The sequence below is a fragment of the Haliaeetus leucocephalus genome, unplaced genomic scaffold (assembly GCF_000737465.1).
Source record: "Haliaeetus leucocephalus isolate CR32 unplaced genomic scaffold, Haliaeetus_leucocephalus-4.0 Scaffold484, whole genome shotgun sequence".
NCBI classification, from domain to species: domain Eukaryota; kingdom Metazoa; phylum Chordata; class Aves; order Accipitriformes; family Accipitridae; genus Haliaeetus; species Haliaeetus leucocephalus.
In genome coordinates this window covers 4153134-4168862 of record NW_010972920.1, presented here as the reverse complement: position 1 = coordinate 4168862, position 15729 = coordinate 4153134, and the positions used below count along the sequence as shown (strand labels likewise).

At 40.9% G+C, this 15729-nt stretch overlaps 1 protein-coding gene across 1 annotated transcript in view; it reads left to right on the top strand.

The window, feature by feature from the left end:
- Positions 1-221: 221 nt before the first annotated feature.
- ARSJ (arylsulfatase family, member J) overlaps positions 222-15729 on the top strand; it is a 44226-nt gene continuing 28718 nt past the window's right edge. Inside the window, exon 1 of the mRNA XM_010575544.1 lies at positions 222-598. Within this exon, the coding sequence (XP_010573846.1) occupies positions 222-598 (377 nt within the window). The remainder of the gene's footprint in view (positions 599-15729) is intronic.

The window sequence follows — 15729 nt, the reverse complement described above, 5'->3', positions numbered from 1 at the left end:
GGGCGGCCTCCGCCGCCTCTCCCGCAGCGGCGGCCGGAGTTTCTGAAGTTGGCAGCGGGCGCGATGAGCGGGGCTCCGCTCCGCTCCCCCGGCCGGCGGGAGCTCTGACGCTCCCTGCCCCCGCCTCAGAGACCGTTTCGCTTTGTTGGCGGTTTTGGGGGCTTTTTTCCCTTTTATTATTATTTTTCTCTTCTGTCTCGCTCTTGCTCCAGCCGAGGTGAATGGCCCGCGGTGGGCGCAGCTGGCCTCACCGCCTCTGCAAGGGGAAGATGGTGGCCGTGGGGGTGCTGGCCGGCCTCTCGGTGCTTAGCCTCCTCACTTACGGCTACCTGTCCTGGGACAGCCTCGGGCTCGGCCCTGGAGGGACGGAGGCGACGAGGACCGGGCCGGGAGAGGAGCTGGGGGCCGGCGCCCCCGGCTCACAGCCTCACATCGTCTTCATCCTGGCCGACGATCAGGGCTTCAGAGACGTAGGGTACCACGGATCGGAGATCAGGACGCCCACTCTGGACAAGCTAGCCGCTGAAGGGGTTAAACTGGAGAACTATTATGTACAGCCTATGTGCACACCATCCAGAAGCCAATTTATCACTGGAAAGTAAGTTTACTACTACTTCATCCTTCGCCTCACCGGCTTAAACGCCGTCCCTCTTGAGAAGAGCGCAGGGCGAACCTGGCCGGGTACACCTCCGTTTTAGCCTGTAGGCAGAGAGGTGCCTTTCCGATTCACTTAAAAACCTTGCACAAAACGGACTTTCTAATTCGTTTGAAAGAGCGAAATAAAAACTCGCGCTCTGTGAGCCAATAAGGATTCAGCACGGTGAGCTACCCCTGCAGAGTGCTGTAGTACATTTACATTTACTGCGTTACTAACATACGTGCTAGTTGTCAAGTAACGTTGCTGTTACTGGGAAGCGATCCGCTTAGATTTTCTGTGCGATTTCAGAGTGACTTACAGGAGGAGTCTGTGTTGGGGAACTGAAAGCGTTACGTTTTCTCCAGTACATTCATTGCAGCCGGCACACAGGATCACGGGTCTTGCTGAGCCTGGACTGAGTTCTCGCTGAGGGTTATGTTGAATTTATGAGTTGATTCCCCAGTGTGTCACTTGTGGATCAGTGCAGGGAATCCAGACTCTCTTTCAGGATCCTCTGAGCTGCAGTATCGCTCTTGTCATGATGCAGTTGCCCCTTTGCAGATGATTAGAAACTTTTCTCTTAAGCCGCTAAAATAGGTGCCTCACCAAAATGGTAAAAGCAGCGTGTTGGTATTGCGTGCTTTGCTGTCTCTGGTAAATTGTGTTTTCCTGTGGTCTGTTAAGTAAAGAACCAATTACCCAACCTAAGGGCCTTCTTTCGTGTGAAGGTTAAGGAGGATTAAGGGGGGGTGGGGTGGTATGCATGTAAACTGTAGGAACGCTTCCCAAATAACTCCAAGTGTGGATGCATTTGCTCTGGAACAAAACCGCCTTGTTTCTGTTTAGCCTAACTCACTTTGACAGGAACAGGGAACTCTTAAAAGAGCAAAACAAAATGAGAGGGGAAAAGTTACATAGTTTATTTTCTCCTTTCTGTAAGTATAAACAGGAACACGGCAATGTTAATATTGCTGGTAAAAGAAACACATGTTTAAATAAAACAAGCAACTGGCCTGGTGTCTTGCATCTCCACATGGTAGAGCTGGAGATAATTCCTGGTCTCGGTCTAGTTCCCAGACTTGCTGGACCAGGGAGATTTGCATGGAGAGCTGACACGTTATCTAGTGCAAGACTTCCCCACGCGGGTTTTTGGTTTGGGTTTCTTTTTTTTCTTTTTTGTTTGTGTGGACTGCGTCTTAGAAATTATTTTGAGACACCTACTCACTCATTCACAAGAACATAGTTGCCCTGCGGCAACTGAGGTAGCAGCTTACGAGGGAAATGTGTATCAGGGTAAGGTTAATGCATCTTGGTTGTCTTTAAAGCCATGCAGCAGTTGGAAGCAAGGACCTGCGCCAGCAGCATGTAGCCAGCCAGCTTTCTGAGGACGGTGGTTTGGGAACCAGTGCTTTACAAAGGGAATGTCGTGCTCCACAATAATGACTCATGCAGTGGCTGGAGGAATGGGACGACTGGGTTCCAGGGGAACCAGCGTGCTGCTTTGGCTCTTGGAGACTGCGGAGGTTGTCTAAACACAAAAAAGAATAAAAGTAAAGTAAGGAATAACAGTAATTCGGTTTAATTATTTTAATCCTTCGTTAAATGTGGAGCAGTCTGTGTGTAAATACATACTAATAGTAAAAGGTAGGCATGTTCGGAGGAATCCTGCTCTTTTCATCAGCTCGTCAGGCGGAAATGGTTCTGCAAATCTGCCTACTTTGGTTTTGGAACCTTTTCTAGGAAAAAAGAAATTTGCTTATACTTAGTTTTTATTTTCTTAGTCTCCTGGTCTAAAACCCTTAGAACATTTTTTTCATGTTGTTCTACTTCGGGAAAAAGGAGCAGCAGAGAGAAGGAACTGCCTCACATGACTGAGAAATAAGGGAGGGAATGGTGAGGGGTTAACAGGCTCAGCTAGAGTATTAACAAGGCAGATTCAGAGGATACTATTATCCATTCTGGCTGAAGATAAATGCTAGTGATAAATACTTTTAATGCTTACTTAGTAGAGGCATCTTAATTAAAATGCCAGGACTCAGAAACTTCTAATCCAGAAGTGCTGTTATTTCTTGAATTCCAACATGTGTTAGTTCAAGGCTAAAAGCCTGCTCATCCACTGAAGGATCACCTGGATGCTCCATGCCTCCCAATACCCATACCATGCTTAACATGGTCCAGACGTTACCTGATTGATCGATGAAAAACAGAGGTACTTGTGTAAACCAGACTCATTAGGGAGCACTGACTCACATTGCCAAGTGGAAGTTAGACTTCAGGCAAAGAGACTTCGAATGCTCCAAATTCTTTGTAGGTCTCCAGACAGTCCCTCTAAGGCTCGTGCTAGTAAAGAGACCCTTCTTTTGGTAGCTGTCCTATGCTAGTGAATGAGCATGGGGAAGGAGGTTGGAAGTGACGTGTTAAAAGGAAGAGGTAGAATTAGCTCTTTTTTCCCCTTCGTGCCGTGCCACAGCGTAACAGCTGGTGAGCCTGTCTTTCTGCCCACTTCTTCTTCCCTCTGTTTGCTTTCTCATGTCCTGTGCTTGAGGCTTTGGCCCACTTTCATTTCTTGCTTTCCGCCAGTATTACCTCTTTCCCCATTCACTCCATCAAAAGCTATTGCTTTTAGGCCAGTAGTAAGGCTGGCTTCCACAGCTTTTTATTTTGGGCTTTATTTATGGATGCGGGGAGGGGGTAGCAGCTGAGCTGAATCTTGGGAACAGAGAAGAGAAGTGTGAGCCAGTGGGCCGAGTGCCACATGTGATGTGCTCTCCCGGCCGGCTGCGCTGGGGCCAACGCGGGGAGGTAAGGGAGGCGGCTCTCGCTCGGGAAGCGGCTCAGCCCGTGCTCCGCAGCTGCACAACTGCGAGCGCAGGAGTGACCTGGGCGAGAGGCTTTGTTCTGCCTTGGGCTGCTCCTGGGACCGCTGCAGTTCCTGCCGGAGCTCCTACAGCTGGATTGAAAATTTGATAATTGGTGGGGTTTGGAGACTCATCCCTAGTGTTGCTTGGTGCGGGTTTGAGCAGGGCAGTGGCCTGCATGTACTCAAGAGGTTATTGACCTGCTGATAAATTGCAGAAAGACTGTGGACATGTTTGGCTTTTCTTTTTTTTTTTTTCCTCTTTTCTCCCAAAGGATGTGAGTGAGCGTAAGTTGTCCTCCAGACCTTTTGTATTGCGTGATACAGTATTTTTTGTTGTTTTCTCCTTGAAAGTAATAGGCATGCCTCAGTGAACTAAATAATTTGAGCAGAATAGCTCAGGATACCTAGCTTTAAGCTAGCGCTGAGGTGAAACCTATCTTAAACGGGCACTGAGTTAGGTGAGAGGAAATTTGTGTGGGTGTGTACGTCAGCCATGCTGGAGTATCCTTAAGATACAGAGAGACGTGGATGTCGTACAGAACACAGCTAAACTAAAAGACTACTTTTTAACTCATCTCTGAAAGAAATGAAAAATAAACACATTTCTGTTGTTTATGTTACTGTAATTTACATAGAAGAACATAAAAAAATAGTGGCTCAAACTTCAATCTTCAAGTTCTCCACCCTAGGAAAAGGGGTTAAGAAAATACAGGGATACTCAGCCTGCGCCCAGCAGCCGGCTGGCCAAGCACTTAGTGAGTTAGCTGCTGTATCTGTGTGCTTAATAGCCTCAGCGATTTTTCATTGCCTGAATAGTCTTGTAGACCAGTTTGGTAGTACGGTTTAAGAAGGTCTTGATTTATGGAACAATACAGGTCACGTAACGTACTAAGAAAATCTAAGATTATTTGTGTGTTAAGTTTTCTGCATGTGAGTGTATGAGAGTGGATTGAGATGAGGTAGAGACTATAAGATTGATTTGTTATGGTCACATGTGGTGTTGCTTATTTAGATAATTTGTTAAGTTACATTATCATAAAGAGTCGTCTCTTTTTCAAATGAAGAATTATTGAAGTATAGTCAGTGTGTGGACAGTTTTCCAGAGTTTTTTTTAAGAAATTTTGAAAGCTTATGACCAAAAGGAGGAGTATTCCTTTGAGCTGGTGAGACAAAAAGCCTATATAAGCTTAGGTGAACATCTATTGGGGTAGCTGACCCAACTCGATAGGGGGTATTATGCAGTGTAGTTGTATTTGCTGGCCCAATACTTAATTTAGCAAAGGAATTTGAGAAATAACACTGACTGATAAGAAAAGAAGGAATCTAGACATCATATACCATAAATTGTTTTGGCATTATGTAGGCAGCAGACAAGTACTTCCTCTTCTAGGCTCCCAGTTTTCTGCTGACCATCAGACTTGTAACCTTAGGACCATTATGTGCACTGGAATCCCTTTGGGCCACAGGAAGGTTCCTGACCTACGCAAGAGTAGGGATCTCTGTTTGTAGAAACCGATGCACAGCTAGGGTTGCAGATCATTAAGGAATCTGAACTCCCTTTTACAGTGAACACTTATGAATCATGGAAGCCCTACACTAATGTCAAGAATGAGCTTTGCATGATGGGTGGGATGTGGAGATGGAAGATTTTAAGAAATGGTGAAGGTCTTGGGAAATAAATACTTTTTTTCCCTGGGATAAAATGAAATATTGAGAATTTGCTCGCCCAAAGCAGACAGAAATACATTGTATGATCAGGAAGCGTAATCAAAGTGTTATTTTAATATAAATAACTGTACCTGTTATCTAATTCTAGAAATATTACACATTTATAAATATATATAGCTATATATAGCTAGTTAGTATGTGTTCTCTTGTAGGCATCCCTGTCTAGCAATACATAGTTCACCATTAAAAATGACACTGTCTCAGCAAACTAAGAGTTATTTTGACAGAAATAGAGTAGAGGAAAGCTAAAGTACTTTGAATTGAAAGCAGTGCAGCTGACTTGCAATCAGACAGAAATACTGTATTCTGGGGGCTCAGACTTCTTGGTAAGCCTTCTCTTTCCCTGCCTCCTGGGTGCATAACGGTCCAAACTGCAGTTTCAGCAGTTTGGCCGCTCTAAGAACGATCCAGTACAAAGGTGTGTGACTGGGAAGTTACCTTCTATGCTCTGAGTTGAAATGATGGCTCTCAGAGACTCGATGGGATCTTGGGCCCTTCTGTGCCCTGAGCAAACCACCAGTGCCCAACTGGTTTGGGAACTGTCAAGGAGGGGAAGGACTCTAGGGCAGGTACTCTCAGCCCTCCTCGCAGAGGGTGCACTTCAACGGAGACGGGCGCCAGGCAGGCCCACGGGCACAGCACGCTGATGCTGTCCCGTCACAGCAGCGTCAGTGGTCTCTACTTCGTGCGCTGGCCCCACCGGCAGCCCACTCCCAGCACCCCTCCTCCAAAGGACGGCGTGGTCCCTTGTGATGGAGAAAGGGAAGGACTCTGTACTCACAGTCCGCCTCCCCACACGCACACATAGGCTTAAGATGAGGAATCAGGTTGCGCGGAGAGAAATCTGGTGTTATAATGCATGTTCAGAAGAAATCTATTATACCAGAGAATAAATATTGGGAAATGTATGTAACACTCCATTATATATATTCCCTATTTTGTAGTTAAGAAAATATGAAGGACTGCAGAATATCAGCTTTAAGTATTAAGAGATGGTCTGGTGCTTTATCTGCTCTGAAGTAAAGAGACTTGGCAGTCGTCGCTCCGGAGTTTTAATTCTGATCAGTGTTTCCATTAGGAACCTGGATGATGAAATTAAATGTTCTGATTAAATATGCCAGCATTAAGGGACTGTAGTGATATTGAAAATCATCTTGACAAATTAGAGAAATAATCTGAAAAAAAAGCAGAATTAAAGTCAGCAGTGATAAATAGAAGATACTATGCTGAAGCAGGAATAACTTTACAAGCAGAGGTTGGTGAACAACTGCTTAGACAGCATTTCTTTAGAAAAGTAGCTGGAATGATAGTGAATCGTGCACTGAATATAAAGTCAACAGTGTCATGCTGTTACAAAAAAGGCAAGCATCAAACCAGTTTGTATAAACAGGGGAGCCTAGGAGGTACACGAAGCAGCCCTTTTGCCCTACAGCTGGAGCACTTGTGCCCAAACTTGGGCATCGCTCTCCAAGAGCAACGTGCATAATTGGATAGTGTCCAGATAGGGGTGATCAGATATCTCAGGAAGATGATAACTCTTCGGTACTTCAAGAGCTGTGCAGAGAGAAAGGGCATAATGTGTTTTCAGTGCCATGATGGATGGTACAAGAAATGAGGGGCTTTCTTGAGTAGAGGAAAAAACTTCAGGTTAGATAATAGGGAAAACTTCCTAATGCTAAAGATTGTGAAACACTGGAATAGCTGGCTTTGGGAAATTGCTGAGTTTCTTCATTGGAAGTCATTAAGAACAGACAAGACAAATATGTCAGGAATGACATAATGTAGTTGAATCTGTCTTGGGGAAAAGGGTTGAACTGGATGGCTTCTCTTCCAACTCGTATTCATCTGTGGCTCATTTGAAGTACATATTAACTACAGAAGGCATTCTAAAGGAGAATGCTCATAAAATATTTTTAAATGCTAGAAATGATTTCAGCGTTCATTCTGAGAGAAGATAGTCTGTGTGAAAGTTTCATTTCAGGTTTCTCCTAGAAATTCCTGTTTTCCATATCCTCATTTTCTCTGAAAATTTTCAGGATTTTTTCCCCCTAGGCCTTCATAACTCTTGTGGTATGTAATTATTTATTTCTGCTGACTTCTTTCAGGACAATTTGTGGGACTGCTGCCAAAGATGTTGAGGTATCTTTTTCCATGTTCTCGTTATGTCTTTCACTTAGGATGACATTGTCCACATATATATATATATATATATGCAGCATACACAGAGAATGAATAAGTAATTAAATGCAAGGACTTCCTTTTCTTGTTTTGTTCTGCCTCTGTGCTCTCCTCTGTTTGTTCTGCAGAAAATTAGATCCAGGTACTGAATTGCTCTATGGTCTTAAGCTATGAGAAGTCTGTTCATATCATCATAATTACTAATGCAGGGTACAAAGGAGCATTTGGAGGAAAGAGTTGGAAAGGAAACTACATGCAAACAATAAAGGTTAAAAAAAAACCAACATGGAGGAAGTAGCAAAGTGTAGTACAGATTGTGATAACTTTTCCTTGCATCACTTTCTGGTAACATTTAAGAATATTGTTTGATAGTTTAGGTCCGCTGCATATAAGACAAACATAGCATTATCTAACATACATGACTACCTAGATAGTGGAAATGGATTAACTTCTTTTTTTTCATTGTCCAGTTTATACAAAGTGCAGTGAGTTAAAGGAACGCAGTTGGAAATAAATTTACAAACTCTGAGATTGTAAATTATCAGTACTCTGAGGAGTTTAAGTTATAGAGACTTTTAGCCTGTGGTTTGGTTTGTTGTTTTTTTTTTTAAACTGGAAAAGAGAAATTATATTCCATGGAAAAGTTAGGCTTAAAATAATTAAGGAATTTTGCTCATTCAGCATTGTTCCTGATATGTTTGCTTTGTAATTGATGATGCATATTGCTGCCTATAACAATAACTTGAATGAGTGGTAGTGGTGGACTCCTATTATAACTCTCACTTTTCAATGTTACTCTTCCTTCATGAGACCCTTTAAGTGGATCAAGATGGGAAACTGAGATGGATGCCTGGAAATAAAACTGTGTAGTAAAAAAGATGGGGTTTACTTTCACGTCAAAGGATTTAGACCAGGATGATCAAGTTAGATGGGACTTAAAATTTGGACAAATTACATTCATGTTTTCATTAAGATACTTTACATTTCATAGAAAGATTTGCCAGATTTATGAGCTAAAGGTCAGAAGAAGGCAAGTATCTGTCTACTTTCTTTTTGTCTTTGTGACATTTATGTTGGTGATAGTATCAGACCCAGGGGTTTGTTTTCATAATTGTGTGTATCTTAATTCTGGTTTTGAGTTTTTCTGCACTTCTGATTTTAAAACAATTTTGTGTTTGTTTTGTTGAATCAGGGCCTCTGCACGTGTTAATACAATGTTGTTTTAGGGTAATGGAGATTTTTAAACTTATAAAATGTTTGCTCATTCTTGAATCCATTTCAAATGTGCCCCCCCTTTTTTTTTCTTTCCCCTGTTCCCATGATGTCTGCCTAGCAAAGCAGTCCTCACAGAACTGAGGACATTCTTATTGTAATATTTCATATCCTTAGAGTGATATTTCATTAATATGTGGACAGGCAAATAAAAATCATAGTAAAATATGGTAAATGAAAAGTGTAAGCATTTATTTTGTATTACCACATGTCAAGAAAGATGGGTGGATGAAAACTAAGCCATTAAATTTATGGAACTTGTGGTTATCTTTTGATTTTTTTTTTCTTTTTGACGAACTAATACAATAATCTATTTCAGATTTTGGGGAATTAGATTTTTTTTTCCTTGTGTTGTAGTAATTGATGTGAATTGATTTTTACATGAAAATGTTATAATTTTTTGTGGAATCTGGTGATTTCCATTAAAAATCTAAAACATTTATGTTTCTTAATGGATACCATTTGACACACGTGAGCAATTGCCCCTTCAGCACATGACACTTCATGCTGCTTTTTTCATGTTCTACTCCAGACTAGTACAGTTCCTCGTGGTGTGAGGAGCTAGCACCTTCTCATTAATTCCTATCTGTAAATCTGGGAGGTATCCTATTTCCCCTGTATTTTTTGCCTTGTTTTGTATTGATTCATAGTCAGATTTTTCTATCCTGAGGTGAGTTTGCTTAGTTTTAGAATGTATGCTTAAGAACGAATGGGGTAATTTCACCAGCCTTAATTCATTAGATTAATAAATAGTACAAGGTAAATGAAGATTGTGCCTGTGTGAGTGATCCTGTGTAGGATGTGTTTGCTTTCTCTTTTTCAGTAGCCTTTTTGTAATAGCTGCCCAATTTATTAGTTTTCTTACTTAAAAGCCAGTAGATCTGTCTGGTGACCTCAGCTTGTCTCTGTAAATGTAAATTGGTAGGCTGAAATGCAATATGAAGAGTTCAGAAAGAAATCGAGATAACACTAATGGGTAACAAATTTAAAATAGTAATATTAAAGATGTTTTAACTGTTGAGGTTTGACTAAAATAGCTTTTGACTTTTTGTGGTTTGTGATGAAATTGAAAAATTTTAAATAGGGAACTTTACTGTACCTGCTGGCTCATAACAAGAAAGAAGTTAAACGTGTTTCATGATTCTAGTTCAACTGCAATTGTTATACAGTAATTAACTGTGTCAGCTATCACCTGCTTATTAATTCAGGCAGTTATCACCATATTATCAAGCTCGGGGTGGGGGGAGAACACTGCTAGAGTTAGAAAACAAATCTGGGATAATGAAATACTTTTTAATATGCTTCAAATACGAAATTATCTTCTCAAATGCATATGTGAAGAGACTATATTAGATAATAAGCATTAAAGTAGATATTATTAATATCGTAAGTATGCTGTGGCCCCAGAGCCTTTATTTTCAACCTAGGGGCAGAAAATCAATGTATAGGAACCTTGTATACCTTATTTTTCTTACACTTACACACCTGATTAATAAAGACATTTGTGCCATGACAGCTTTCTCACCGTCGTGGCACGTCGTATTTGTAGGTGGTTGGTTGTGATCCGCAGATGAACTGCATCTTGCACATGGGCAGGGGTGCGACTGGACGGGGGAAGGCTGCTGAACTAGTGGCACCAGCGAGTGTATGACCTGGGGGGGTCCTCGCGCGCAGGGGAGGGAGGAACGTGAGAAGGAGCATGGAGCTAATCGAGGTTTACGTCTGAGGCACCAGTGTCCATTCCCGTGCCATGTGTTGGAGGAAAAAGCAGTCCACTGCCTCCTTTAAAAGACAGACAATAAGTCATAGAAATGTATTTGGTTATGAAGATTGGTAAGCATAAGTATGGAAGTGTTTCTTCCAATATTTGGAAGCTTTAAATGATACTAAAAACAGTACAAAAGAAGGCCCCCACAAATCTTAACCTTGCTTAAAGTCACAATCCTCAGCAGATAACGTAGAATCGGGCCTAAACTCCCTCCCTCGGTCTCAGTTTGCTTATGACACAGTGAAAGACAGACTTTGCAATGCATCTTGCTAGGTTATCAGTTTCCAGCTTCTGTTGTACACATTGCATGGTCTGATTTATCATTTTGTGCGTAGAGATCCACATGAGAAAAATATTTCAGAATACGATTTATTAATGCTGTCAAGTTCTCTTCCTCTTAGGTGTTTGTTGTGTTATGGCACAGAGTGATGGCATAGAGGCAGTTTTTGCGATGGACAGTGGAAAACCAAAGTTTCCCATTGCTGAACATTCTATTTCTTCTGATAACGAAAAAGACCTGATATTTAGTACTAAAAGCGAAAGAGCGTCCTTATTTTTTGATATTTTAATCTGATTATAGAGGAATGCAGGATTCTAACTAAATTGCTCTGTATTTTATTTTGCTTTTACTTTTACTTTTTGAAAAAAAAATTTGAAATATTAATTCAGCTTTTTGGAGTACATTTTAATTCCAGTACATCCATTTATCAGAATATTAGCTGTTTTCTAGGTAAATATCTTGTGTCCATTTTCAGATTCAGTCCATCTTTCTCTTAATTTATACATTTTTAAGAGTTTCTTCCCTGATAGAGAATATTGTACCATATGAGACAATGTTATACAGTTTTTCTTAACATTTATAGAACATAAGTGGGTGCCAAGGTACTACTGTAGAGGCAATCTCTGTGATAATAAGCTCTCATAAGAAATGAGTTTCCTTCTGTTTTGAAGGAGAAAATTACAAATTTGAAGAAAGATCACAATTTAAGGAAAATGTGAAGCTGGAGGGAGTGGAGAAAATTAGTCTTGGGGTAGGGGGAAGCAATGTAGTACCTTTAGACTAAATATACTCTAATAGATATACTGTTACCTCACAAATTGTGCCTCTCTGAATTCAGTAAACTTTTTCAAAGCAATACTTACCATCGCATTTTATATACTTAGTTTTAGTTGTCATGTATTATAGTTCATAGAATCATAGAAAACTGGGTTTGAGGAGACCTCTGGAGGTTGTCTAATTAGGCCTCCTGCCAACTTACATTACGCAGCAGGGACACACTGACTTTATAAGCTCTCTTTTATTGTTTCCTGGAAATAAGAAAATATTGCAAAGTATTCAAGAAATTGGAGTCTAGACTGTTGTTATGGAATTCCCTAGCTTTACCAGGTTATCAGTTTTAGTAAATTTAAAAAAACCTGTTTCATGAGCTTTTTCATATTTCTGTTCATCTCTTAAAAATAGGTTTGTTGTTTCTTTCTTTTTAAAAGCCAACTGATGAAATTAGTTTAGTGAATTTGTTAATGACCACAGTATAATGGCAGCTCCTTCCTTAACTGTTCCATGGTCCTGTTTTCAAGAGACTTCAGAGAAAGCTATTCTGTTTGCTACATTTGTCTTAGGGCAGAGTTTTTTGACTTTTGTACTTACTTTACCACCATCATTTCAAATTCGTTCTGATTTGCAGTCTGCTTCTAGAATTTACTCTCCTGTAGGATGCTTTTCTTCAGTTTTCTCACCGCCTGATACACGAGGTGAGGCTTTGGGAGCTGGGTTTGTTACTGTGCAGAAGGCATGGATGAGGGGAATCTCATCCCGTCTTCCACTACCTCCTGGGAGGAGCAGAGACGGCAGAAGCAGGTTCTTTCAGAGATGCGCAGGGAAAGGAAGAAAGGCAATGGGCACTGGTTGCATCAAGGCTAGATCAGGCTGCTCAGAGAGGTTGTGCCATTTCCATTCTTGGAGACATCTAAAGTCAACTGGAGAGTGCCCTGAGCAGCCTGGTTTAGATTGGAATTAGCCCTGCTTTTGTAGGGGGTCGGACCAAACGACCTCCACAAGTTGCTTCCGACTTAAATTATTTTATGGTTCTAATTTGTCACAGTAAAATTCCTGGTGGAGGGCAAGAAGGAGCAACTTACTCCTGTGTTGTTTCTCCCGCTGTAGAAGTACTCTAGGGAAAAAATAAAAGTATTTGGAGTGTTTGCCTGCTTGGTTTATGGCCCTCTTAACCAGTCTGAATGCTCGCTCTCCTGAGCCATTGTTATTACAGCCCTGTTAAAGTCTTGTTTCTTTAAGAACACAGCATCCCAGTAAGAATATAACACCACTGCATTTAGCATTGTATCTCAAATTCTGAACGGTCACCCGTACTTTTACCAGATCTATGCAGGAAGTATATACATTAATAAAGATAGAGAGACTTATATGTGTCAGGTGTGTACTTCACTGAAACGGTTATACCATTTGTGAAATTTATTTCTGTCCTGTTTCTTCTTAACTTTGTTGTTGCTGCTGTTACAATATGGAATTCATTTTAATAGGAAGATGAGAATTCGATCCTGCATATAGTGCAGAAGGAAGATAACATTTCCTTGGTTCGTAATTTTGTAATTGTACAATTTTGGCCCTTTTACATTGCAAAACCTTTAAGGCTTCATTTAAGATTAAAAAGAATGAGCTTCTGTGATAAACTGAGGCATATTTGGCCATCTTGGCAATACTAGGTATATACGCTGTAAGTGATGCAATCTTATGTAATGATTAAGAGCTTAGGTAATACTGTTTGACACTGTTACAGCCCTGTTGAGTCTTGCCTCTGTCACAGATTTCATTCTATAACCTTTCGTTGTAACGTGCTTCCCACAGTGAAACTGCATGTAGCATCTCTGAGAGTTTCAAGGTTCTCTTCAGTTCAATGTTTTGTATGTTTTTGCCACCTGAGACAATTATATGGTTTTTGTATTGGGTTTCCATTGTTACCAGCTTCTGTTTTCATGTTCCTTGTATCAATTTGAAATTTTGGGACTGCTTTATGTGGTTGTGATGAGGCTTTGCAGAATGAAACTTGCCGGGGTTGAGTTGGTTGCAGACCGGAGGCCAGCAGCAGCAGGCTTTTTAGCCTCCGTTTGGAGGAGTCAGATATTTTCATAGACATTTTCAGTAGAAATGCTTCTGCTTGCTTTGAGCTCAGAGCTTTCTATGCAGTACATTATATTTCTGCCATGCAAAACATTGGCTGTTTTCCACTGGGGAAATGTAGTTCAAGTAGCGTGTTAATGTCTTCTATACTAACCTCAAGGCTCTTATCTGTGTTGCTACAAGAAGCCAAGTGGCTTTCTTCAGCATCCTTTTGATACTCTGCCTGCTGCTACTAAATGTAACCTTGAAGTGCACTGGCGTTTAATAGTCTGAATTCTACTTGTTATCTCCTACACCGCATTTGTTAACTAGTTATGATTTTTACCAGTAAGCTGATTTAACAGTTTTGTTTGTATAGATGTAGCTTTTCTGTGCAAGTCCTTATAGTGCTTTTGTATCTGAAAAACCGTCAGGTCAAGATGACACTTTATTATTCAACATGTTTCCTCTATGTAACTGAGTCAAACCTGCTCACTTCAGTAACAAAACCATATATTTTGCTACCATTACCCGTGGTGAGTCAGCTAAGGTCAGGCAAAATTAAGTTTGTGGGCCATTTTGCTTTGTTTTTCTTAATAAACAAGTCACAGTCTGAGGACATCTTAAAAGAAAAAAAATCAGAGTAACGCATTTCTGTGTGTGGAAAAAAAAAAAGCTGGGACCCTCTATAGCCATATATAGATATGTAGTCAGTGGAGATAAATGGGCATCTCTGAGGAGGTGTCTCAAAACACCTTAGTTACACACTTGAAGTATATGACTGCTCCCCCTGTGTGTAAAATGTGCTGAATAAAATTCTTTGAGCCTTACCATGCATGCTTTCTGACAGCTAGAGAAATAAATAACAAATGAAGGCCCATATCCAGCCGAGTTCCGCTGGATAAAGTTCTTTCAGGAAGGACAATGGCAGGTTTATTTACAGGGGCTGGGGAGAAGTGGGGTAGTAGCTAGAGCATACTACAAGAATTAGCACATCTGTCCTGGTCTAAATCTTCTCTTGGATTGCCTTTATGGCAGCAGGGAGGCAACATAACTTGTCCAAGCTTCAGTTTGCACATCTGCATAAGTGAACCTTATTGTGACGTTGCTGTTACAGGTTTGGAGCCGGGTAGGGTTCTGAAATTTAATCAACATTTATTGACTTGACCCAGTTGCCAGATCCTTCTGCAATCTGCCATCCTTCTAGAGGAAAAGCACAGGAAATTATTGTGTCCATAGGAATACTGGTTCTCTGTGCAACACTTCCCTCCCATCCTTCAGGATGCCTCTTTGACCTTTTTCACACTATCCCCAAAAGACATTCAAGCCTTTCAGGCTGTTCCAGAATCAAGGTTTAAACCTTTGCGGCCTCCCAAACATCTTCCAGGCTTTCCTGGATACCAGCCCACCAGGTTGTCCTTTTGGAGTCTTCCATCTGCTTCCAGGGCCAATCAGTTTGGCTGCCCAGACTCAAATCCATTTTCTTCATTTTACCCCTTATCCTGTCTCTGGCACCAAGCGAAGGGGGAGTCAGACCAAGTCTTCTCCACAGAAAGAATCGTATCATCCTGTCCTCCAGTTCTCTCTCTAATTCTTCTGGCATTTTTTGGCTGAATAGCAAGCTTGATGTATCTGTGAGACACAAATCAGAATTGATGTTCATGTTAATCAGTTACCGGCATGCATGCATGCAGCTTTTGTGTCTGTAAGGTAAGAATATTTATACTTGCCTTATCAGACTGTTTTAAGTTTGGATTAATTATAGTTGATCACAGTAGTAAATACGCTTCCAAGGAGTATCAGAGATAATACTCCTTGCACAGTTCTGAAAATATTTTAAAACCATTTAAAAGCCTGCCATCAAAGGAGATTTACTAATAAATATTTGATTTTTACCCTGTAGCTTTCTGTCAGCATAATATTTTAAAACTGGAAGAGAAAAGGTGATAGTAACTGGGAGAAGAAGGAACTTCACAAAGGTTGTGCTACTCTTACGAGTGTTTGAAAAAGAAAACAAACCTAAGGCACTTGGAAACAGTTCAGGGGTTTCTAATTAGATATGACATGATATGGTATGATATGTGATATGATATATAGGCAAGATTATTCACCTTTTAAGTTCGCCCTTCTTTATTTAAACCAAACCATGCTTCACTGATTTACTACGA